Source organism: Lathamus discolor, chromosome 2, assembly GCF_037157495.1.
Source record: "Lathamus discolor isolate bLatDis1 chromosome 2, bLatDis1.hap1, whole genome shotgun sequence".
Taxonomy (NCBI): Eukaryota; Metazoa; Chordata; class Aves; order Psittaciformes; family Psittacidae; genus Lathamus; species Lathamus discolor.
In genome coordinates, this window is record NC_088885.1 from 152,224,756 (window position 1) to 152,251,309 (window position 26,554).

A 26,554-nucleotide genomic window follows, 5' to 3' on the forward strand; every position below is an offset into this window, starting at 1 on the left:
TTGATTCAGGACATCTTTGTTTTCCAGTGATTTAAATCAGAGCCTTAATGTAGTTTTAATACAGCTTTTTTGTATTCATTTTCATTCTTCTTTAACAGCAGCATGTGAATAAACCAGCCTTGCTGCCCGCAATTCTTAAAAGAGCACTTCTGTTCTTAAGCCCCGGCACACTCTATGAACAGTCCCTACCCCAACCCTTATTAGCTATTTTGGTTGTACTGGTTCTTTAGAGCTGATATATAATTGCATTGCTGTGGTTTTTTTCCATTGGCGACGCATTGGATGCGAGTCTTGTCAATGGAACATGGTTTTCTGTTTTTAATGCTGTCACTGTAACGGCGAAGCAAGCCACTACGGTGTCAATGCATTGACTGATATTTTGCATAAAGGTTTACAATGTATTGACATGACATTCCATTTCTCAAATTTTTTGCATATTAAAGATGCTATGATTTTTATTGCTACTGTGTGTGATATTTTCAATGTGCAAAAAACTGTGAAATGGCTTACAGCATGTTGTTTTTGGGAGAATCATTACAATGTAAATCTTACCATGCAGAATCCCATTGTGGTGAATGGGACTTTGTGGTTTACATAGACTGTGTATGCAACAGTATAAACTACAGTGCATATTTACGAAACACTTTTTGTTACTTCATAGACTTAGTAACTCGGCTGTTTCTGTTTTATTGATTAGATATACAAAAGATGTCTCTGTGATTGTTTACATGCTAATGGTCTGAAAAACCTCATTTTTGGAAATACTTAGGAAGCTCCTTTAAAGAGGCATCGAAAATCCCAAATTGTCTTATCCTTCGCTTCCAACTAAAACCAGAAACCTCACAAACATTTACATGATTAACTGTGGGGAGGAGAATTTTTGAGCTTGAAGCTTTTTTCACTATGTTCCTCCCAAACTCTAATTAAAATGGCCGAGTTAAAACCTTCCCAAAAGGTTTTCCAGTAGCAAAGCTGACATTCCTTAGAGGTTTTGTCTGCCACTGCTATAAAATTGAATGGGCAAAATATCTTGTAGGGTTTTTTAATACTGTCATACAGAACATGGTAGAAGTATTCAGGCCAATAGCCGAAAACTGACTTTGTTGATGGAAGTTTATTTTGTTTCTATTTATATCTTTTTAGTTTACAGTTGTCTTAAACCCAAAACCTCAGACGATTAGTTGCAGATACAGTAGTTTATTTAACTGTATTAGGGTATGTCATGTTATATTTCCTTTTGACCAAGACCTGATTAGATGAGTAACATTACTTCATTAAGGTTTTTAATGTTAAGTTGTCCTGTTAAGAGGTTAAGCACCTTATCAAAATATTAATTTAATTTTTTTAATCTTGTTTAAATAACTTTGTAATTTGAAAGTTATGGATGCTGTAGTAATGTCTTTCACATCTGTGAAGATGACCAATAAAATTGTTTATTTACAAGTTACGACTCTAATTAATTTCTGGTAATACCTCTCATAACCAGTGTAGGTGTTCTCTACAGTTCATGGAATAAACTGCATTTAGTCCATGTGTAATTGAGTTATTCAAGGTAGAACTGATGCCTGCTGAATGGGATGTTTTGCACCGGCTCTTTACATGATACTTCCAGCAAGCTATTCATGCAGCATTCAGGGGTGCCCTTTTACAAACATAGGATGTGCACTTGTGGTTTTTTGTTTTGCCTTTTTTCATTTATTTTTTCTTCTCCATTGGAACATGGAAAGTTCCAGTGGAAAATAAAACTGTGATTTATAACAAAACCCAATAATACCCTGAAACCATCAGTGTGACTTTTTAGTTTGGATAAAGTGGTGCACATGTTCTAGAAGTATCTTTCTGCTTTGGTCTTTCCACTTTGTTCTGGTTTTATTAGATGGTACAATGCTGTGTGGTATAACTGGGGCAAGACAGTTAAACAAAGGTTTAAGAAATTATGTTCAGATATTGTAGTTTGCCATTACTGGGCAGGTTGTAACACATGCACAGTTTATTCAGTCAGGTAGGAAGAACATGCAGTTAAAAATCTATAATGCTAATGTCTGTCAATGCATGCTAGTTGTCTGAAATAATACTTCAGTATGTGTGTTAAGAAGGATGAAAATTGATGAAATCGGAAAGCTGCATTATATGTTGGTTTTTGTCTCTTTTTTCCCCCCTTCAGACAGTGTTTTAACTCTTCATCTGCTAATTTTTCCCGACAGTTAGCAATCTGTTTAACCCTGTGGTGCTAGAAGTTGTGATTTCTTCCTGTGTTTGCACAAACATATAATGTGAAATCCAGACTCCCAGCACTGAAAGGGGTTGTGTGAGACTGTGTTCAGTATTTGGAAACTTTTTATTGTTTTCAGCTATTCCTTAAAGGAGCATTATCAACTTTTTCAGGTTCTGCTCTAAAAATTAAATCAGTGTTTAGTTTTTCTGAGGAACTTTTTTGTCTTGGCATCTGGTTTTAGAACTGCAGTCCTCAGAACGAGGATTGCTTGCTCATAACAGTACAAAAGCCTGACACAGTTCAAGAAGTATCTGGACAATGCTTTCGGTCATATGGTTTAGTTTTAGTTAGCCTTGTGAGGAGCAAGGAGTTGGACTCAATGATCCTTGTGGGTCCCTTCCAACTTGAGATATTCTGTGATTGTACATAAGTGTACTTGTACACTTGTAAGTTACAAGTGTTCTCTAAGTTACATTTTGAGGCAGCACTGGCAGTCCTGGTCTACCAAATATGAAAGAAACTAAGAAGTCCTTGTTGAATTTTTAAAGTGGGCGTAGAGGAAAAATGTTTGATTTCAGACTTTTTTGCAGGTATTAGAAATAGTAAGAAATGAGGTTGTTCTGAATACTGAAAATACTTGATAGTGCTCCTTTACAAGCGAGAGTTTAATGTGATGCATTTTAAATAGCTTTCATTTGTACTGAAAATAGTGTTGCCTTAAAATGTGTTTTGAATACTAAAGTTGCTTTTAAAAAGATCAAAATAGAATACAAGAACTACAGCGAAGAAACTGAAATAAAAGTATCAATTTTTTATTATTTATTCAGGAGATTTCACCTAAACCACAAAGTCAGAAAAAAAATGAAGCTGATATTAGCAGTTCTGCCAACATTCAGAAACCTGCACTGTTATCCTCAACTTTGTCTTCAGGAAAGGCTCGCAGCAAGAAATGCAAACAAGAATCTGGAGATTCTTCTGGGTGTATAAAGCCCCCTAAATCACCACTTTCCCCAGAATTAATACAAGTCGAGGATTTGACGCTGGTCTCTCAGCTTCCTTCTTCTGTGATAAATAAAACTAGTGAGCACAGACATTTTAAAAACCATACCGTAACTACTTATAAGAGATCTACAGACTTTTCTTTTGGTTGTAAATGGCTATTGCTTTTAAAAATGAATCTGCTTTAAATTAAAGGGCCAAGTTGGGAGAATTAGGGGTAGCTTAGTATTTTAAAAGTCAAGTCACATAATAAGGCGTCTGAATTACTCTACCGGAAATAAGACATTTAAATAATACATTTATAGTCGTGGCTTTTAATGGTTGGCTTTCCCTCCCACTTAAATCTCCATGTTAGTTGTAACAGTGATAGAGGAAAAACGAACCCTCCCTTCTGAAGGGGCCTGATTCATTAAAAAGAAAAGACGTACACCTTGGTTGTGGACCTTTCCTTCTCTGAGAAATCCTGCCTTCAGCAGGCTGAATGTGCTGTTGGCTGTGGTATGCTTCACCTTAGGTGATAATCCCTCCAAATATGATGTGAAATAGAAGATGGGTTCAAGATCTGTGGTGGGGTTTCTTTGTCTCAGAAAAATACCGTGGGTGTCCAGCTTCTTAACGTGTGACTGATTTGCAAAATACCAAAGTACTGGTTGTCAGCAGAACAGGGAAAGGTTTATGCTGCATCCTTGAATAGGCTATTTTTTTGCAATATTAAAATATTCCTATTTCTTTTTTGAAATCGCACTAGGTTTTTAGTGTTGCTTAGTTAGGGTGAGGCTCTTTCTACCCTGGAGAACATTAAATGATGAGTCCAAGAATGAAAATAAATGTGGGTTCCACTAAGTCGAAAGCTACATTTTTGTTTCACTTTTAGAATAGTGATTGAAGATGGAAGATTAAACCTGCATCTTTTGTTTCCCCCCAGCCTTGTTATGATATTTTCTCTTAAGAGATAAGTTTCTTTTAATTTTTTCTCACATATAGCTTGGAACGAATGGGAGTGGGAGGGGTGCAAATTTAGCCATCTTTATTTATTCAGGATGCACTGGTATAGATTGTATTTTGTCCCCATAAATCTTTCTTGTATGCAGCTTCCCTCCCTATCCCTAAACCAATGGTAAGTAGTTTTCCTTGAGCATGTTTGTATTTTGGATTAGATTAGATTTCTCTGTAGCAATAGTTCAAAAATCAGCTAATTTAAAACTTGTTTAATTAATAGCTTAGACCTTGTTAGTGCTTTTAGTCCTTTGCTTCTGAGTCTTTACAATCTCTAAAGGAAATTCAGTTTTGCTGCCTCTTTATTTTTAAATCTGTACATCTTGGACTCTAAAAAGTGCTTAAGAAAAGGAGAGCACAGGGATTCACAGTAGAATAATGACTTAAATGCTTTAAGAAGGCAAAAGTTTGTAAAAATCGGAGAGGCGTAGGGGAGTATGGGTGTTTTGTTTTTAATGAATCAGGCCTATATTAACCTATATCAATCCTCCCTCCTTTATTTTTAAGTACAAGGTTCTTGACCCTTCTCACTGTGCCATGCGTTGGCAGTGTGCGCTTGACATATAGTTGGGGTATTGATATCAGGTTAGCAGAAGACAGGAGGTGGGATATAAAATTAACCACTGCTTTTGATTGTTAAGTTGTATGTTAACACTATCCATGACTTTTTAGATCCTTAAGTGTGATCATATGTTCTGTTTACTGTTAAATCCTATTGCCCCCTTCCATTATAAGTAGCCTGATCTCCTGGGTTATATGGGGGGTTGCTTATTGGAAACCAACAGCCTTTATCAGTGGGGAAGTAGGTGCCCTAATAATGTATAATAAGCAAAAAGCAGACTCATGTCTAGAGCATAACTCTCTTTTTTGCTCCTGGTACTCACAGTCTTTTAATTACTTTTACCAGTTCTGCTGTGATTACCAGCTTTGCAAATAAGAGCTATTTAAAGCACTCCCCATCTTTAGATCTCAGATACTGCGGTAAGATTATGGTATATCTCTCTGCTTCATGAACATTGAAAGATCTCTTTTTAGGTCCATCACAGCCAGTGAATTCCCCTAGATCCTACAAACATAGCCAACGGAGAAGAAGATCACAGCGTTTAGCCACTTGCTCCTTGCCTGATGATTCTGTAGAAAAAGTTTCTTCTCCCTCTTCAGTTACTGATGGAAAAGTGTTCTCCATCAGTGGTCAAAACCAACAGTCATCAAAATTGGAGGGTAATGTATCTTAATCTAATAAAGAACTGCCCAAGAGAAATAGAATCATAAGAATGAGACCTTTCACGGTTTTCATCTAATGGGATATTTTGACTTACCGTAGCTAAAGCTGAATGCTGTTCCTATGTTATGTAACGCTGCAATCCAAACTGTTGTTTGTTGGACCTATGTATCTTTTTTTAATACTACATTTTTTCTTTTGTGTAGTACCTGATGTTGCTCATATGTCACTTGAGAAGCGTGGACCATGTCTCCCTCTTGATTTAAGCCGTAGTTCGGAAGTTACAGCACCATTATCCACAGAATCCACTTTCCGTAATGAATACCCCAGTAAAGACAAGGAAGATATTCAGATGATTACATATCTTTCTTCCAAAGCAGTAACTGATGGAAGAGTAGCTACAACAGCGTCAGGTAAAGAGATTCAGTATACAACCAGTTAGGTGTATAGTTCTAGGGTTAAAACGTACAAGCCTGCAACTCTTCCTGGGGTCTCTCCATCTGCATATTCATCTTCCACTGGCTTTGAGCTGCACTAGCACTTTTTCTAACACACTTTAAGGAGGGTCTGAGTTTATGGAATATAAAGAGCAGTATTTAGTTAGATTGATTTTGTTAAAACTTGTAAAAATAACTTGTGAAGTTACTAACATACTAACATACAGTAAATTGAGATGTACTCATTTCTCTGTGGCTTCACCTTTAAAACTTCGTAGCATTTTCAAACACTATCAGCATTCCTCTACCTTTGCTTCTGTTTGTAGTGGAAATTTTGTCATTTGTTTGCTGTGAAATGTTACTTGAAAATATTTATGAGAAATACCCTAAGAATTATGTATGTAGCTTTGGTTCACCCTCACAGAGTCAGCACAGGGCCCAGTACTGGAACTCTGTGCTGCCTCTCACTTTGTAGCAGCTTCCTGGCTACTGTGGTTTAAGTGAATCATGTGGATAGAGGCAATAAAGAGATTTGGGAGGGGGTTGATAAAGTGGTTTATGGGCCCTAAAAGTGGGCTGTTTTCATCCAATGTATGTTAGATGTCCGTATACTTTTTCCATAAGTATTTTTTTATGTGGGTGAGTATTCTACCATTTTTAATTGGCTTCCAAGAAAGAATTCTCTCACAAGCCCTTTTTTTTGTTATTGTTGTGATTTTGCATTTAAATGAGAAGATAGCTCAATAAAGTAAGAGGAGAAAAAAATCCCATTATTGTACCTTGCTGAGGAAGTTTTTTGTTAATATGATCAATGGTTAGGAATGACAACATTACCTTGAAATATGTAATTATGGCACTCAAACTATAACTTAGTCTTGTTTGGGGGTGGAATAACAGCTTTGCATTAAGCTGCAGTGCTCACTAGGGCAGTGAAGTACGCTGTTTAGTATGTATAGCCCCTGCTTGGGTGTCTGCTCACACTGACAGTGTTAAGGTGATTGCTTCACTTCAAAAAATAGGACTTGGTAGCGAAATAGCTACTGAGCTGTAACAAAGCTATTTAGCCTGGTGCGTAGCAGAAGCCGGGTAGGATTCTTGGATCGATATTACATAGATTAAAATGGATGATTGTAATTATCCTTTCTCAAGAAAAATCTATTACTCTCTCAAACTAATTTGTCAAAATAAGGGCAATGGGAATTTCTAATGAGATTCCAGTTAAGCTTTTAAGAAAAAATTACTTAATTTCTCAAGTGAAATCGTGTGACAATCTTCATTTGCCTTTGATACATTGTATAGCAGTAGAATCGCACATTCCTGGAGAAACTACTATGTCTTGTGCAATGAAGAGAAGTGCTTCTGGGAGATGTATATTTGCCCACTCCTAGAACACGACTGTAAAAGAAACTACCAGCATCCAACTACCATCTGTTTCTTGTTTATTGGAACTGATTTCAGTTACTAGGAATTTAACTTCTACCTTTTCTGATATGTTTTCTGGATTATTTAGTGTGGGGTTGGTAATGCTGACAGGTATTTATTTTGATGCCTGCTCCTGTCTTGGGACTGGCATGTACTCTGAGGGAGCTGGTTCTAAACCCAGCAGCTATGAGTACACTTGTACCTGTTTATTAGTTGAGCTGGGTCTTGGTCTTGGCCACAGCTGAATTTTTAATTAAAGAAATTATATGTTTCAATTATAGCCGCATTTATTTATGACTCTGAAGCATTTGACGTGTCTACACACTGTGTCAGAGGAAACCACTCCCTAACAATACTATCTGGTATTACTATTTAACCCCAGAATGGGAAGATGGAAGCACTTGCAATCTATGCTGACGAATACAGTTTATACTTTATACTGCTTAGTGGAGGTTTTTTGGGATCTACGTAATTTTAAGAGCTCTCAACTGATTTGCCAACTGCCTTTTGTCATCTGGGTTTTTGCCATCCGGACAGATCTGTTTTGTTCCTAACTTTCACATATTACAGTTTTCCTCCATGCGATCTATATAACTCTGTTTTGAGCTTTCATACCGACTTCTTGTCCAAATCTTTAGAGTTTTCAGAAGGATGCAGTCCAGCATCCACTTGAGTAGTAGAAGTTTTGTGGGATGGAAGACAAATGTAAGCAGTTTGGTATCTTAAACTCAGAGATCTCATGAAATCAGCTAGGTTGGAAAAGACCTTTGAGATCATCAAGTGGCACTGTTACCTCAGGACTGCCTAGTCTACCACTAAACCATTCAGTTTTGGAGCTAGCTGCCTCTGTCAGTAGTACCCCTAGGACTCTTAACTGTTCCTGTGTCATTTGGGTTCATCTCAATCTTTTAACTCTGGTGAAACTCATTTGTCTCATAGTCATCTCATAGGAAGAGAAACTAAAATGTAACTTTTAAGTCCAGGTTTGAAACCTCTGGAGTTAACTTTACACTTTTGAGTAGCTTTTCTTGTGTTGCCTGCTTTAGAAGGCATCTTTCTGCTTTTGACATAGCACACATTCTCAAGTCATGTTACTTAAGCATGTATAATTACACCAAATCCTTGCATGCTTCAGGAGAATGAATAGAATCCACTTTATCTCTACTTTTCTAATGAAACAATGTTTAGACAATGGCAAGCTAATATATAAAGGAAAGGTGCCCAGTAGGTGCTTTCCTTTCTCATTCCTGTTAATGCTCGAAATTGCAGAGAAAAGTTAACTTGCATTAAGCAGGAATATTTGCCTGCCTAAGTGTAATTTAATATATTGCATTATTTAGTCAAGGCACTGTGACTCTAGCTGTTATAAATTGAGAGCTCTGTGTAAAATCCAGACTATTCTGCAACTGCTTTTTAAAAATCTGAACAAACTATTTAAAGTGTCTTTTTGACATTTCTGCTGTTTGGCTTTTATTGACAGTCTGGACAGGCTGCTTTTGACAACACAATGGAATTTGCTGTGTGCGCTTACATTAGACTTGATGTCTTCGTAATCACTGAAGTAGGTAACTGTAGCTATGTTCAGAAATTAGGGAGGTAACAGAAGTATATAGACTGGAACAGGCTGTGTATGCTCACTGACCCTTCTGTAAAAGAGCCCTAGTGTTTTAGACCCAGAGATGCAGTTTGTGGATTTGGAAGTTTAGACTTCTAATGGAGGCTATCAGTTGAGTCAGTTGAAAAAATAATTTTATGTTGTTGAAAACGATGTATTTCGATGATTTTTTTTTTTTTTTTTTTTTTTTTTTTTTTTTTTTTAATGCGAAAGATACTAACTTGGTGTTTCCAGAGGGGAGGGATGAGGCGCACTGAAGTGCGGAAGCATAAATGGCAGCTCATTAACACATAGATCTCAAAATCATTGCTCAAAATGAACAACAACTTGTCATCTTCTAAAGGCAACACTGATCAATTCCTTCAGTTCACAGGCTACCTGGGAGTACTGTGTATGTTGGTAGGCACTGGTACACTACCAGCTAATTATTGAACAGTGATACTGCTTTGCCTACACTGCTGTATGGTCTTACTTGGGATCAACTGATACTGTCCGCACATAGCTAAGAGTCCTTGCTTTCATTTGTCAAACTGTCCTTTCTGTCACTTAGCTTTTCATAGTGTTTCAATCACAGTCAGTGGGAAATACACGCAGAACACTGCAGTTATCCAGTTCTAACTTCATGAAGTTCAGATGTTTCTGTAGTAGTAATTCTCCTTAAATTTGTGATTCTTGGTTTCTGTAACTTTATACATTTGTGTTTAACTATTATGTATTGAGCAAACATAATTGCAACAAGCAGTTTGGGTTTTAGAATTGAAGTGAAAGGAAATAGTTACATTTACCAATATAACTATTGTTAGCTGTTCTTTCTTGTTCTAGCTCAGTTTGGATGATTTTACTGGTAGCGTAACATTAGGTTAACTATACGGGAGAAATTTGCACTTACACTAAAAGGAGGGAACATATATTTTTACATAATTTCATGGATAAGTTCACTGCAGCAGGAACAAAAATGGCTGTTGAACAAAATTGTCAGAAAACGAGATCGGTTGCTCTTTAGTAAACTCTTGACAGTGGTCTTGGTTACCCTGCTTTTAAGAGGTATCTATAGTCGTGATCTAAAGCTCTTGTTACTTTAGAGCTGTTTGTTTACCCCAAATACCCACTGACAGTCAGCTTTGCTCCCTGATTTGAATATCTGCCATTCTAATCTCCATCCTGAAGTTCCCAGCTGATTCTTTGGGTAGTTAGCTGAAGGCAAGTGAGATACTGTTTTGTGCAGGATCTGGTATTAACCTGTGTATGTATTTTAAGTTCATTCAGATACAAAGTTCATCCTACGCACTGGGAATTCAAACCACAAAATTAATCACGATAGAGCCATGACTTATGATGGTCAGGTTATGATTTCAGTTCAATTTTAATGCAGATTGTGATATATCTGTTAATAGGAAAGTTGAAACTTCAAAAGCCATGGAGCAGACTATCATGTAATAGAATAGGGCACTTCACATTGGTACAATTTAATTTGCTGAACTGAAATAAGCGGTCCCATTGAAAGCCCATCTGTGCTGCTGCGCTTGTAGCACCGGGTTCTGTGCTGTGCTTGCGCTTTAGGGTTGTGTTGCTTCACCGTGCCAGACCAGGAGAGGTAGCACTGGGCAAGTGTCATAAGCCGGGCTGGAAAGTGCTGTGGTTTGCATTTAGTTTCAATCTGATATCAGTCTTCCAGTGATAAAATTGATATTAAAACATAATTAGACATAATTAGTAGTTTACCCAGTCTAATCTCTAAGCATCTTTCTCTCTGCCGAGTGTTAATTGCAGAGCTCCCACGCTTCACTGTGTGGGAGATGGCTGACTTGACTCCTCCAAAAGGAATAAAATTGCAATTAAAAGTAACTGTTAAAAATATGGTAATAATGCCATACAGGAAATCTTTTATAAACTGATATTCTTCTTGCTGTATTTGCTAGTTGCCTGTAGACTGTTGATTGCTTTGTGTAATTTTGTGGTTACTTTTAAGGCTCAGTGATTGAAAATCAGACTTTGCAAGTCTTAACACTTCATTTAGGATCTGATAATTTGAGATTCTCAATCTAGAATGATTTCTGATTCATAAAAGTAAAAGCAAAGAATAACAGTACAGTGTATTCAGGCAACAGTGACTTCTCTTTTCAGGTTACTATAGAAAGGCGGTCTGTTGAGCTCTGTCATTGAGGTGGATATTTGTGTGACTGTAGCAGATTTCTGCCCATCATAAATATTCCCTCAAATGGTTATTTAGTTCCTAGCTGATTACTTTGTCAGATGTGCTTGTATTGAAAACTGAGATACTGAAGTTTCTTGTGTTGTGGCTGTCAGAGCATGTTTGAATATCCGAGGTCAGGATTTCTCTTGAATAATGAAGTTTTAAATACTGATTCATCTAATACTGAGACTATATTTCCCTTGAGATCATTTGGATAGAGTATTCTCGCATCTTTTTCATCAGTATGGCAGTGACCTAACCAAATTATGTGCATTCGGGTGATCCTTTTGTGCTCCTTTAAGAAACAAGACAGGACGTTGATAGCATGATGATGTGAAGAAATGTCACTTTTCTTTTACCGAGGTGCTAAAATATACTCGCTGCTCCACAGATGGCAGAGCAGTTCATTCCTGTAACAGAGACAAATGTTAATTAGGAAACCCAAGAAAGGCATAATTTGGATAGTGTTTTGTGTCAGTGATAAGTATCCCATCAAGCTAAGTCTGCTTGAAATACAGGCAAAGGCAAGAGCCTGAGTAGGAAACCAGTCCTGAAAGATTACGGTCTTAGGTGGGGTGGTTGATTTGTGATAGTGGAAAAGCTTCCGTAGCCTCAGCTGTGGTCATGCAGCTTATGTCTCATGTTAAAAGCCAGCACATGGAACTGAGCAGCTGCTTCTGGCTGCTGGCTGGGTTGCTGGCATGGTGGTGTCTTGCATCTTGCAGCTGGGAACATTGGCATTTAAAAGTGCTCTGTGGTGTGGTAGGTGAGGTACCACTTTCCATTGCTCTTGCTGCTCCTGCATTCTCTCTCCCTCTCTGGCATTTTGACTGTTTTCCTGAGATGGCTGATTAGGAGATGGAATAAGTTTCCTGTAGCTTGTATGTTGTATCATAGCAGAATTGGGTTGGTCTGTCCAAGCCTGGAAGGCTGCTGTCAGAATCAACTCTGAGATGTTCTTGCCTTTTCCCCAGAATCCTTTTCTGACTGATGAATTTACTAAATTACCTTAGGCGTGCTTATTTAAATGCGTTTTTGTTTTATTATTGAATATTTTTTAAAAAAGAGAAAAGAAGGGGAAGCTCAAAGAACCCGTTCCAGATCAGGTTCATACTATGTCTTTTTTAATGTCTTGACTGCCAGTAGGTATTTGTCAGGACATTTCTTTTTCAGTTCAGTGCTTTAACCCACAAGGGTTTTTTACATGCAGATACTTTTGTTGGGCTCTAAGGTTGAGATACACAAAAGGTGACTGGTGCCTCCCAGTGTTTACAGCTGGCATTCAGAACCCTGAGCCCCTTATGAGTCTGCAGAGCTGCATTTTTGTGTACAGTATGTCCTTGGCATGGGCCTGAAATGTGATGGTCAATGGTCTCAATGGTCTGATGAAGTTTACATTTAAATGAAGTGCTCAGAATGTTGATGAACACAATAATAGAGTCTTGAATGACCTCAGTAATGTTATTTATAAATGACTCTTCTTCTAGTTTAATTATTTGACAATTTCATTGTCCTACTTGGTTATAAGTATTAGCAATGAAGTTATAATTTCAGTTTTGTCTTGCCATGTTATTTCCTAATTTACATCTCATAAAGATTTAAAAACAACTACATATTTCACTGAATAAGCTTTTCTGAATAGTGCAAGATATGAATTGTCAGTATATGATACTGGATTCTGACAAATCACCACAGCATTTTGCATATAATTCAAATGGATTAAATACATACATGAAAGACAGTGAATGATTTAAATAAATGAAAGTTTCAGTAAGTGGAAGTGTAAATCTTGTAGCACTAAAAATGTACCAAAGCTTAGTTTCACTGTTCATTTCATGGAATGTTAACATAAAAGATATTGACAGTGTCGGCACCTTCAACACTTACTGTTCAGGTGGGTTTATGTTACAGTGAAATAAAAAGGAAACAAAAAGGCTTAAATGTAGCAGCAAAAAGAACTTTAAACAGTGCAAGTGAAAATTCCAAACCAAAGAAACCTTCTGTGGCATGTATTTTCTTGTATGTAAGACTAAGGCCTAGGCATTCATGTGCAGTAATTATATGTTGCTTGTGATGATATTATTACCGATACTTGACATTGCAGTGATCTGACCCAGCCAGTGACCTGGCTGCAATCCTTACGGAATGCCTAGTAAATCTGTCTTCTTGTTTTCAGCACCCTCGTCTCATGTACATGCCTTGCAGCTGGAAATGCCTTTAACCAATAGTCTAAAGTTACCCAAAGAGAATAGTAAAAAAAAGAGGTCTTCCACATCAGTGAGCTCTGAAGGGACAGAGATACAGTGCTCTGTGCCCATAAAGGAGAAAAGTTTTGAGAGTCTGAAGGAGCAAATATTAAAGAACGTGATTGAGAAGGACAAGCATTCAGAAGTTGGTAAACTACAATACTTTTTGTTTCCAGTGCTTTAGACAATAAGAGTAATTCTAAAGTGGCATGAAAAATATTGTTTGTTTCTTCTTTTGTACCATTAGGGCTTTTTATGATCTAATGATTTGTACAAGAAAGCAGGTCATCAGCCAGACATTGCACTTACGTCATATATTCTTCTTCAATTGGCAGGTGCTGTGAGAATGGAGAGAAAAGGGAAACTGGAAGAGAAAAGTTCTTCAGCATATGGTACGTACAGAGCAACAATATTAGGAAAAAAAGAAAAATTCTCTTAACACTTGATGTCTGTGAAGAACAAATGTAAAAGCATCAAATATTTCCTAGGCCCAGCTGCACCTCTATTCTTTAGGTCTTAAAACCAGGTTTTGTATATATGGTAAGTTTATAGTAGAAGAGAACAACTAGCCTGGAGAAGAGAAGGCTGTGTGGAGACCTCATAGCAGCCTTCTAGTACCTGAAGGGGGCCTATAGGGTTGCTGGGGAGGGACACTTCGTCGGGGACTGTAGTGACAGGACAAGGGGTAATGGGCTCAAACTTAAACAGGGGAAGTTTAGATTGGATATAAGGAGGAAATTCTTTCCTGTTAGGGTGGTGAGATACTGGAATGGGTTGCCCAGGGATGTTGTGAATGCTCCATCCCTGGCAGTGTTCAAGGCCAGGTTGGACGTAGCCTTGGATGACATGGTTTAGTGTGAGGTGTCCCTGCCCATGGCAGGGGGGCTGGAGTTAGATGATCTTAAGGTCCTTTCCAACCCTAACTGTTCTATGATTCTATGATTCTATAACATCAAAGTGCCCATAACAAGGGTTTGGAAGGACCTATGAGAGGCCTGGGGGAAAAAACCCAAGACTTTTCAGTTACATAAATGATAACTGTCTGTATTTCCTTGTACTGATCAGTTGGGATGGGAGACGAAAGAGGAGAAAACAGTTCAATGTTAGCAGCAAGACACTTGGCAATTCTTGAAAGAAAATATAAATTAAGAAGGCCGTAGTTTCATCCCGTGTTTGAAAAAATAGGAAAAATTATTAGAGATGGGCAAGAACTCATAAGTGATTTTTTCTTTGTTCACAAGGTAACAGTTCTGATTCTGTATTTCCTTAGAAGATAAAATGACTCAAATTTGTGTGCAGGAAATCCTTAAATCCTGACATTAAGGATTTATTTTCTGTAACAAGTCGATTTCCTTGTTATTTATCTCACTGCTGATGACTTAGAAAATGATGATGGAGTGAAAAAGTTGTGGGATGTTTGTCTGGGGAAAATGAACAGGATAAATAGCATGTTTCTGAGACAAATTACTCGTCCTCATGCGTATAGCAGCAGTGGGTAGAAGTGAACCATGGTGTAGAAAATGTATCATGCATTTTAGTCAGAATCAGTTTTCTATGAGCATGTTGCTATGCAGTAAAAGGTGCTGACAGCATCAGCAGATTTGTGATACTGAAATTTCATGTAGAAAGGAACCAGGCCTAATAAGTGTTTTTAAGATGATATCTTTTTAGTTTGGGATTTTGTTCTTTTGAAAGCTTTCTCTTTTGCCCGAGTCTTTTTGTTATAAGCTGTAAGTAAAACAAATGTTATAAGCCACTTAAATAATGTCACTTACTTTGTGTCCTTTGCTATGTCTTCTGCTATGCTACTTCATATTGGAAGTACTTAAAATGGTAAACTGCTGTTCGTTGAGAGAGATTCCTTTGACCCATTCTACCAGCAATTAATGAGACATGCCCAGGATATGAAGTAAATTAACGGAATCATTGTGATCAGACTAAGCAGCTGGAATACTTGATTTTGGATGTCATGTTTAGGTTAAACTAAATGAAGCAAGGAATGTATAATGGCACTACTGTGTTAAAACATTACATTTCTATTTCAGGTAAAAAGAAAGAAAAGGAAAAGGAGAAAAAAGAGAAAAAGGAGAAAGATCATAAATCAAAGCAGAAAAAGAAGAAGAAAAAAAAGAAGAAATCTAAACAGCATGGTGAGTTCAATTTACTGTTCTTTTCCTAAATAAGCAAAGCCACTGGATGTAGTCCTGGCATTAGGTATTAAAATTTTGTTTCTAAAGACTATGACTGTCATATTTTAGAAATTCCAAGAATAAGTTTTGGCTTTAAATATTGGAAGGACACTGTCTGTCACCTCTTTTCTGTGCTTATAGCCTATCATTATGTGATGTAGATACTTCGTATATGGTTTTTCTTCCTTCAAAAGATGGCTTGCTCTTGTCATCTCTTTAAATTCTTCATTGGAAGCTCTGTATATGCATCCTGCCTAATTTTTTTGGACATTAAAATTATTCTAGTATCTGTGTTGCTGAATTTTAGTGGTTTATTGTATAAAATTCAGCCCCTTCTTAAGAGTTAATCCTTAACTGTTGAGGTTAGCATCTCTGTTGCAACAGCCTTGTCTGTGGTCTTGACAAATGGTGATTCCATTTGTCTTCATCTCACTTTCCTTATTTTGACTCTTTGACCATGTCACTCATCTGTTTCTTTTCTCTGTTATTTCCTTTGCCCAGAGGGGCAAAAATAATTTGGGTTTTAGATATGAGGCTCTAGGTAGCTTATACTTTTTTAGCAAACCAAAACCCCTTCGAAACAACTCTGCTTTTTTTTTCTCCTTGTTTGAGAGTACTCCTGTAAGTATGGTTTCAAGTTTTAGCTCCATCCCTTCTGTAACTCTCCTTGGCATGATTTCCATGGAAAAATTGGACAATGTTTGGGTGTTCTATCTTTTATAATAAAAAAGGTAACTGTCCTGCTGACCAGCACAGTTTTACTGTTTGTTTGTATTTCTTCCCCTTTTCCACATCATCTGGTTCTTTTAATTTCCCACAAGATCATATTACAGGTGCCTTGGTTTACATTTTCTAGCATCCAGTGCAGTCTTAGTTGCAACATTATGGTAATAAAAATAACAGTGTGGCCAAATGCAGACTCATTCTGTCTTTTTGTCTTGAGAAGGTGAAACTTTAAATCCTATCATACAAGAAAACCTAACACCCTATGAATTAAAAGGAGCTTCTGACCACAGACTTTCAAAGATGCCTTGTGGATCTTTAGACTGGTTATTCATGTTTTCTGTCCAAAATCTGTGCTATAACATGAAAAATGTTCCCAAATCACGTAGTGCTTGAATATGAAGTGCAGTAATTTTGAGGGTGAAGAAATACTGGCACAGGCTGCCCAGAGAGGTGGTGGATGCGCCATCGCTGGAGACTAAGGCTAGATTGGATGGGGCTCTGAGCACTTGCACTGGACAGTCATCTAAGTATTTCCAAGAAGATACTGGTAAATGCTAGGTATACGAGAGACAAAGATAAAGGCCCCAGGACCTGAAGCAGTCCTGTCTGCTTCATCTGTGATTATTAAAACACAGGAGAGTGAGGTAATACTCTCCACAGGTTCCATGTTTAGAAAGATGTTCAAAAGTAATGTGCCAACGCTTTGTGTACGGCAGTATCCTTGGCACCACTCTCAATGCAGTTTGATAAGAGTGAGAACAATGTTTTACAGGTCCTCTGTTCTTTGAGTTTATGACACTGGCTGTTCATGTAAAAGCGTTTAAAAAAGAACTTGTACAAAAATAAGCAAAGTAATGATGAAGCATTTGAAAAAATCTTTGGAGTGGAGTGGTTTTAATAGGTAACAAGTTAAGCTGCAGATTTGAAGTAAGTTCACAACCATGAAAGTATATTTTGTGGTAGGGAAACTTGAACACAGTGTTTCCCTGAGAGTTCTGTTTCACGTATTTCCAAAGAAATAAATAAATGGAGAAGTTATCTGTCATCTTTGGTGTTGAATCCTGGAATTCAGGTGAATTGTCAGAAAAGGCTGATGTAGTGCACAATTTGGAAAGTTCAGGAGGAATTGGTTGGTCTGATGGCTTCATCTGAGCATATGATATTTGGCCATTCCACAAAGTGCTTGAGATCAGGGAGTCTAAGGCTTTGTGTTGTCTGGGTTGCAGTTGATTATCTGGTTCCTTACAGCTCTGATATGCAGTGAATTCTGCAAACCCTATTCATCCAAACTGATTCAATTAGAGTATCTCTTGTAAATTAACATCAGAGCTGTGTTCTCGTGCCCAGTATTTGCTTTGTTTTTATGTTGTTGAGGACTTTTTGCCAACTTTTCTTGAAACGGAAGCTTGGCAGAAGTACCCTGAGTAAGTTCCAACTTCTAGGGGCCGTATCCAGTGCTTGTAAATATTAAGAGAAAACTATATACCTCCCAGTGCCCAGCAAACAGCAGTCATAAATCCAGATGCAGAAAGCTGTGCGAGTAAAACATGAGTGTTTTATTCTTTCTTACAGTGAGGTTGACAGCAATACAACATGAAGCAGTCAACTGCTCATTGACTTGACTCCATTACAGTGGATATACTTAGGAAATGTGGTAGATAATTTGGTTTTGACAGAAGGAAAAAGTAAATATGAAGAATGGATTTATGGAAGGTATTTAGGAGAGAAGCATATCGTGGAACTCATTACAAGAAAACTCTAGATACAGGTGGTAGCGTCTGTGTTTGGAATGAAAGTGTAGAAATGTGATTACTCACTGATATTTGAAGTAGTAAGTTCCAATAGGAGTAAATAGCTACTCTTAATTATTGTTTGACCAGCATAAGACAGACATGGACCTGCTCAAGTGGGTCCAGAGGAGGGCAACAAAGATGACCAGGGGCTGGAGCAACTTCCTTGTCAGGACAGGCTGTGAGAGGCTGTTTAGCTTGGAAAAGAGAAAGCCCTGGGAGGACCTTGTAGAAGCCTTCCGATACCTAAACGGGTCTTACAGCAAGGATGGGGATGGATTGTTTATTAGGAAATGTATCGATAACAGCTTTAAATGGAAAGAGGGTAGATTTAGGTTGGATATTAGGAAGAAGTTCTTTACTGTGAGGGTGGTGAGGCATTGGAACAGGCTGCTCAGAGAAGTTGTTCAAGGCCAGGTTGGATGGGGCTCTGTGCATTCAGAGATGGGGGCTGGGGGAAGTTAAATGGGTAATGCTTGGCTTAGCTATTAAACTTCATTGTTTCATGCTAGATTTTTTTTTAAATAAAATGTTATGAAGAGCTTTTGCTTTTCATATTTACAGTTTCATCATCCTAATACCTCAGTGTTGATATCTGCTACTTCTGAATTGAATGGAAATGATATATGCTTATATGAAATTAATAATACATATTATATAATTAATAATATAAACATAATATTTTTTCCATTTGTCATAAACTTTACTTTTGTAACAGCGGCTTATTTCCTTTTCAGATTATTCAGATTATGAAGATAGCTCTGTTGAGTTCTTGGACAGGTGCTCCTCTCCATTAACACGGTCCTCGGGGAGCTCTCTGACTCTGCGCAGTATGTTCTCAGAGAAGAATACATCGTACCAGTATCCAAGAGCTATCTTATCTGTTGACCTTAGTGGAGAAAGTAGGTTGGCTGAACAGCAGCTTTCAGTCTGTAGGTTTAATAATTTAAGAAAGAGATTTTTTTTTTTTAAAGGCAGTAATTTGGTCTACCTTTGGGATTGGAGCTATAAATATGGTAACTGATTTATACTTCATCTATTTAAATTAGAATTCTTACACTCCTCAAGCTGTTCTTCACTGTACTTGCTTCGGTTAAGAGTTGTTATTTTGCTTCTGAGGAGATCACGTTAAAGGTATTTTGCAGAATTCATCAAGAAATGCAGTATGCTAGTGTTTTGCTATGTGAAGGTTAAGATTTTTGACTGACCCCCCTTGTATGTCTGTAAACTATCATGTCTCTGCACACACAGTTTCACATGTGTTTATTTTTACTAGACCTTTCAGATATGGAGTTCTTGGATGATTCCTCTACAGAGAGTTTGTTACTTAGTGGTGATGAATACAATCAGGATTTTGATTCAACTAACTTTGAAGAGTCTCAGGATGAAGACGATGCTCTAAATGAAATTGTTAGATGCATTTGTGAACTGGATGAAGAGAATGGCTTTATGATTCAGGTAAAAAAAATGTGGGGGTATGTTTTCTGTATGAATGTCTTGATTGTGAAGGTGTCTTTTTGATGTGTTGGAAATTCAAGTTATATAGAGAGCTGTAAATAGAAGTGAACAATAACAGTATTTGTGCAGTCTGCCTTTGACATTGCTCTATTCGGTGTAAGCAAAACTATTACTCTAGGATGGATTTTCTCTAAGACTTTGATACGTAGAACAGGTTTGTAAGAAAAGGTAACTTTTTTCTTTATAGCCAGTTAGTAAATTTGGAATAAAATCTCCTTTCCTGCACAGATTATGGCTTCTGTCCTCAAACCATCCCGATTATACCAGCCCTTCTGGTTTGGCCCTTGTGCTTTGCAGTACCAGTTGTAGAAGTGACTCTGCTCACTGTGAATATATCTCAGCTGTATGCAGGACCTCTGCTATACAGACATTAATATTATCGATAACTTTGATGTGTGCATGATGTGCACACTTCATCTTCAGAATAGCACTTCTCAAACTAGAATAACTATCTGATTTTTAGAAACCCCTAAGAATTTCACTTTACTTGGTATAGAAAAAACGGAAAGAAGAGTGTACGGTGTCTGCACAGCGTTCAGGTGCTGATGGACTGTAGATCCTGCTGCTTTTTGATTTGTACTCCGATGAGGGGAGCATTTCCCATTTAGTAATGAATAATTTAAAGTCTTTGTCTCAAGGAATTCATAATACAGCGATTAGATCAGATGCAACCAACAGTGGGGAAGACCTTGGTTGTCAGTAACTTTAAAAAAGCCTTGAACTTCCTGTGGTTTTTTTTTTCCCCCCACTAAAAAACCAGGTTTGTATTAAACTATTAATGTGGTACAGTTTCTGTTGAAAATATGGAACCTTTTTAGCTGAGATTTGAAGGAGGCAAGGATGGCTGTCCTGTCCTTACTTAATGGACTTAAAGTCTTTTGGAAATGACAGGAGTTGAAAATGAATGACACAAAGACCAGCCCTGGTAACACACTGAAATTCATTGCTGTGTTGGAGGAACTAAGCAGCAGCTCAGCTATAGTCATGATGTGGAAAAATGGAGTGGTGTAGAAACCTGTGGACAGAGGGGGAGGGGGAAATTGTAGCCATTGCAGTATGACAAGAGGAAAGGTGACTTTGGTGTTTCGAATACTCAAAAACATGGCAAAGCAAAGAGGAGAGACTTTCAGAAGGGACCAGCAGATGTTTAAGACACAGCAAACACTGAGTTGAGAAACTGAAATGTATTTTTAAATGGGAGTTTCCTGCCCATTTCTAGAGTCCAAGTGACAGCCTGATTTTTTTCCTCTTTATACCTTGTCTCACTGAGAGCAACCAATTTGCTGTTGCTAGGTCCTCATGTCTTACCACTTCTATTTTGCTCTCCTGTTCTCTTGTTTCTCCTCTTTCATTTTCTCTCCATTTTCTTTTTCTTTTAGATTTTCCATTGGTGCGATATTAAAAACACATCTTTCTAGCGCACTGGAGAGATGCTTTGTAAATATATATATTTAAACTGAAGAGTTTTCTACTTTTCACTGTTATGCTGTAATGTATTACATTATCTTTCTACTTTACTGTAATATTATACTCCTGTTTTATGTTTCACTACTAAATATTTAGGTGCTAAAATACTGGATTTTGTAATAAAATATTATTAAATATTATATCTTTGACTTTTTCTATGGTTTGTTCCCCCCCCCTCCCCAGTCTGGAAGTTGTGGTTGAGGTAACTTTCAGAACTAGAGCTCTTTTTTAGTTTGATGTCTTTGCCTACCCAAACACAAATTGCCCAACTAAAATAATCTTACTCAAACCAGCTATTTAAGTTAAACTGCTGTTCTCTACATTTTGACCACAAGAAATAGCTTCTGAGTTTTGAATCTCCTTATCTCAGTTTTAGTTTTTCCTTTTGGTTTTGTTTTGTTCCTGATGACAGTGTGAAGAATGCTTGTGTTGGCAGCACAGTGTATGCATGGGACTGTTGGAGGACAGCATTCCAGAGCAGTACATCTGTTATATCTGCAGAGATCCACCAGGTATGAGCAAACCACCTTTATCTGCAGCTGTCTGCTTGGGATTTTTAAGCAGAGATATTGTACATTGCTTAAACTGTTAAAGCTTTGTCTGTTTTGTGTTATCTGGCATATTTTCTTGGGGCAAGTGATTCTAGGTTTGGCTCTGAGCAGAAACTTACTTTCCTGTTAGTAGCATCTTCTGCGGCTATGCTACATCTTATTAATGATCTCAATTACCATCACTTTACTTCTTGAAACTTAATTACTCCTTAACATTAGCACTTTTTTATGTTGGTGTAGTCTGAATAGCCTTTTTTAAACAAATCATTCTTGTTCAGCACTCCGTATGCCTCTACTTGGATCCACATGCGTTCATTTACATATCTCTTTAGAGAAGACCAATTCCTGTGGTACACTCAGCTGTGCTGAGGATGCCATTTTATATTAATTGCAATTTTATATGTTTGCGATTGTCCAGTATTATGTAACTAAAGGTGTGGAACTGAAATGTAAAAATGAAACATGGAAATAATATATAAAATATGAAAAAATCTAGCACTTTTAATGGTAAGTGCTAGTGCACAAACAGCTCATCTTGAAGGTTGTTAGGGTAAGTTTGGTAAGAATTAGGGAAGGTCTGTTTACTTCTAAACTGAATACATTTGATTAGGAAGATTCTGGTTTAGAATTATTTTGTCCATAAACCCATTTTTCCTAGCAGTTACTTGGAGAAAAAAAGTACAATTTGTCAGGCAGAATACTAGTAACTTTCTTCCAATTGATGCAAATGCACATACGTGTCTTCTGGTGAAACATCCAGCAGTCCAGATGTCTTTAAAGGGCAGTGAGACTACATTCCAAAATTGACTTTTGTTCTGAATTTGGGAAATGAAATCTGAAAACTGTTTGCAGAGTGTAAAATAGCACAGTTCTGATTTGTCATTTCCGAGATGAAAATTCAGGAAAATAAGAGCTGGAAAGATGTGACTTTTCCATTTGCCCCAGTCTGAATCTAAAAGGATGGTGTAGAGTGTTGTTTGATAGTTGTGTGTGGTTTACTCTTTGAGCAGTCAAGCTTTTTCTTATCAAAACCAACTAATTTGTCTTATGTTCTTTCCCTGCGCTGTACTAGGTACTTCGTTATCCCCTGCTATGCAGAGACTGCGTCCCTAATTTTTATCTTCTCTTCCTTCCTAACCATTACTTCTTTTCTTTCTATGTCAGGAGAAAAAAGTCATTCACAATGTCAGTATTTTAAAGTGTATTGGGATAATGGGCAGAAAGGAGATAGACAGGGTATTCTCCTGAAAGGTATGAAGGGCTTCCATCAACCCATTCTTTGTTCTGTATATGGTGATAGTCTGATATGAAACTGAATGTAACATACTGCAGTCACTCTGTTTGTCTGGGTTCCTCATTGTAAATAGCATTGGAATAGTTAGCATTATACATCCTGAGTTTTGGTTTTTTGGTTTTGCTGGTTTTTGGTTTTTTAAATGGCTATTAAGTTACTGTAGAAGCAGTAGCTAAATACTCATTGATGCCTGTTGGGTTAAGGCTATGGATGTTGCCATAGCATGGGAGACCAAGAGGTGCACTTACATCAATACCCTGTCTAGTAGCGTCTGGTACAAAGGCACCTCAAAGTAGAATGCAGGAGCAATGCTGGCAGATAACTTTTAAATGTCTGCTTTTCATGAAGCCTTCTCCTGGCTTCTGATAGGTAGATAATGATTTCAGTATTGAAACAAACTTTGTTTTGCATATATCCATATAAAATCCACTCTGTTAACATTTTCTTGGTAACTTAGTTTTCTTTAAAGTAAGTTGCAGTAATTAGATAAATAAAATGCCAGTTTAAACCATTTTTTTTTTTTTTTTTGTCAGTTAGATTGATCATAGCACAGTTCTTGGTATCCTGTACTTTGATTGGAGAGGTGATGAGATTTTATTTTCAAATGCCATTTAGAGAGGACTTGAGATTTCAGGTTTATTTTTTGGTTTTATAAGTTTTAAAGAGCTTCCTCTTAATCCATGAAAACTGAATTTTAATGTATTAATAACAAGATCTTGAATCATTCTTTCGTGTGTGTTAGGAGACGTTTAGGAGAGTACAGCATGTAATTATAGCACTCCAGTTATTTAAGACTAGTTCTGCTGTGGCTTTAGATGGCCCTCAATTTGTTTCTTGCTTATCCCAGGTCAGAGGTGGAGTGCCAAATATCTTTATGATAAAGAGTGGTTAAACAATGGACACATGTGTGGATTATCATTTCTGAAAGAAAACTACTCTCATCTTAATGCCAAAAAGATTGTGTCAACGCATCACCTACTGGCAGATGTATATGGTGTAACTGAAATACTGCATGGACTGCAACTGAAGATTGGGATATTAAAGTAAGTGTCAGTGCAGGGTTTATTGCCTATCTTTATTTAGGTAGCAGAGACTACCATTATTCCATAAGCTCTCACATTAAAGTTCTTTCTTGTATAAAATAGTTTTAAATACTTCAAGTGCAAGATGTAGAGTACCCTCAGCTTGAGTGAGAGTTGTGTTCAGCACGGTCTATTAGGATTGTTAGTGATGTTTTTAATGACTATTTTTTAATAGTTTGGTGTTAAAGGGACATTCTGGATTTATTGTAAATTGATAAGTGACCTAGGAATACTTACGTGTTTGATAATGGGGCTTCCCAATAGCTCTGATCTTTTGGCAGAAGTGGACACTTAATAGTTCATTCTCTATAATTTGCTTTTTTCCCTCCCCTTTGTTCCAGAAATAAGCATCACCCAGACCTTCATCTCTGGGCTTATTCAGGGACACGAAAAGAACAAGAGCAAATAACTGTTGGGGTAGAGAAAAAATCAGTGACTTTGCCAGATGCTGTTAATCCAACTGAAAGGACATGTCGCAGTCAGAACCATAAACAGCCACCAAGTATACCCCAGAAGATGGGAGAAACGTACATCACAAGTGAGCACAGTTACCAAAAACCACAGAGTTTTGGTCAAGACTGCAAAGCAGTTGCTGACCCTATGAGCTCAGATGATGAAGATACAAGTAGTTTTGATGAAGATCAGGAGTTTCACAGGGAGAATAAAAACTGTTTACAATATTCTTTTAAAGATGGTGGCATGAATGAGCAGGTAAGTATCATTCTTCCTCTGGGAAGTTTCTTAGTTGGAAAAATATGCTCAAGGTGATAAAACTCAAGCACATACAAGTATTTAGAAACTTTCGTTGCCAGAAGTCAACATATTCTGTCATGTAAGTCAGCAGAAATAATTAAAGCAGAAAGCTGGATCACTGGAATAGTTTCAGGTGAAGTATGCCCATTTCAGCTGGTGAATGAAATGTGAAGTATGGTTAAAGTATTGCCTATGCTAAAACTGTTTATACTCAATTCGCTGGTTGTGGGGGGTGGTGTGGAACTCCTATGCTTAAAATACAGGATCTTGGAACAGAACTTATGTGGTTTTTGCAAGGTGAGGAAAATGGGACAGATTTCTTTTTTCTTCTCAATTCTGCTTTCTATATTTTGGGCTCCTGTTCTTTGTTAAACTACTACTTTTGTTATTATTGTACTGTATTCATTTAATAGCAACACTGTCTACAGTTATGTCCACAAGGAGTGACCAACAAATTTGACCTGGTGCACCTTCTTTTGAGCCTTTTATATTGTGTATTTCTCCTAATTAAACATTTCACAGGTTTTTAGTGAGGATTGCATTTGGCTATTTAAACATATCAGGTTGCATTAATGGTTTAAATCCATTGCTTAATGGAAAAGGTCTGAAAACTTGTTAGTCTGGTTCTAGTAAGGAGTTCTCTTTGAGCAAAAACCCAAAGTGAAGCAATCCTTTCTGTTTTCTGCAATGCCAACCATGTGAGAATAAATCACCCAACTTATTCTCCTTTTGAAGTACAATTTCTGGTGTGGAAGAAATGAGTAAGACATGTCTCTTTTAGTTTGAAATGTAAGTTTAGTTTTGGCATGTAAGTTATGTAGCCTGAATGGGAAATTTTGGCTTATTCTAGATAAGAATAATTTTGTATGCTAAATTGCATGATTATAGTATGTATAGTAAAGGGACTTGCAGCAGTGTGAAATAGACTTTCCTTCCAACAGTAGCTTAAATTGTCATTATAAATAGTATCAGTTCATGTAGAATTAAAAATAAATATATGTGAGCAGTGAAGCAAAACTAATGTTTTCTTCAGAGACTAAAGCAAATGTCTATAAATCTGCGGGCTCTCAGTTTTAAACCAAGAGGAGATCTGATTTGGGGTAGTATCAGAGTATTATTTCCTTAGTTCTCCTTGTTGTCAGTAGTCAGCCTTGATACCTGAAATGAGGCTTTCTGTCTAGAGTTAGTATGTATTTAAAAGCACCCCTTCGTTTTTCCATAAGCCTGTTCATACTTGCCTTAAAACCAAGAGGACACTGAGATTGAAGTGCCATTTTTTTACATAAAATAAGTTCTCTGTAAGATGCCTTCTTAAGCTCTCCTTGTCAAAGTTTTGGTTGGGGCTTTGGTTTCTCCTTCTAGCATCCTGCGAAGCCTTTAATGTTCTGCTGTTTGATACTGTTTTGTCTTACAGTTCTGTTACATATCCTCTTGTATAAACAGTGTTCAGATTGGCTATTATCAAGTTCCTTTTTGGACTACCCATCACTTAAAATTACACTTTGTTTCCTTGTTCTTGCTTCTGAAAGAATGAGCCTTCCCCATCTGAACCTCACATTTCTTTCTTTCTTCAAAAGTTGTACTCTGCTTCTCTTACTACCCCTGCCACCACTCCCTGATTGCCTACACTGGTCTTAGAGGAGGACCTGTTTGACCTTGTGGTTTTGTTGCTTTTCTCAAGGAGCATTTACTAGCCATTTGAACAAATACAGAGGTCATTAAAAGGGTGTGTTTGAGGGGGAGGAATCTTTTATGTTGCTATTTAGATGTTATTTAGCTTTAAGATTTTCTCCCACAGTGCAGTGGGCATCTAAAGATTCACCTAACCAGATGATATG

The 26,554-nt window shown here is 37.3% G+C and overlaps 1 protein-coding gene across 7 annotated transcripts in view; it reads left to right on the forward strand.

Annotated features, from left to right (window-relative positions):
* PHF20L1 (PHD finger protein 20 like 1) overlaps nucleotides 1-26,554 on the forward strand; it is a 53,423-nt gene that overhangs the window by 23,625 nt on the left and 3,244 nt on the right. For 4 of the 7 annotated variants that reach the window (XM_065668983.1, XM_065668979.1, XM_065668984.1 and 1 more), the window contains 11 exons: nucleotides 3,043-3,295; nucleotides 5,246-5,431; nucleotides 5,639-5,845; nucleotides 13,277-13,495; nucleotides 13,682-13,738; nucleotides 15,392-15,496; nucleotides 18,789-18,953; nucleotides 19,328-19,509; nucleotides 21,449-21,548; nucleotides 23,729-23,924; nucleotides 24,305-24,674. In XM_065668983.1, the coding sequence (XP_065525055.1) occupies nucleotides 3,043-3,295; nucleotides 5,246-5,431; nucleotides 5,639-5,845; nucleotides 13,277-13,495; nucleotides 13,682-13,738; nucleotides 15,392-15,496; nucleotides 18,789-18,953; nucleotides 19,328-19,509; nucleotides 21,449-21,548; nucleotides 23,729-23,924; nucleotides 24,305-24,674 (2,040 nt within the window). The remainder of the gene's footprint in view (nucleotides 1-3,042; nucleotides 3,296-5,245; nucleotides 5,432-5,638; nucleotides 5,846-13,276; nucleotides 13,496-13,681; nucleotides 13,739-15,391; nucleotides 15,497-18,788; nucleotides 18,954-19,327; nucleotides 19,510-21,448; nucleotides 21,549-23,728; nucleotides 23,925-24,304; nucleotides 24,675-26,554) is intronic. The other 3 variants (XM_065668986.1, XM_065668987.1, XM_065668985.1) reach the window with 1 other exon arrangement.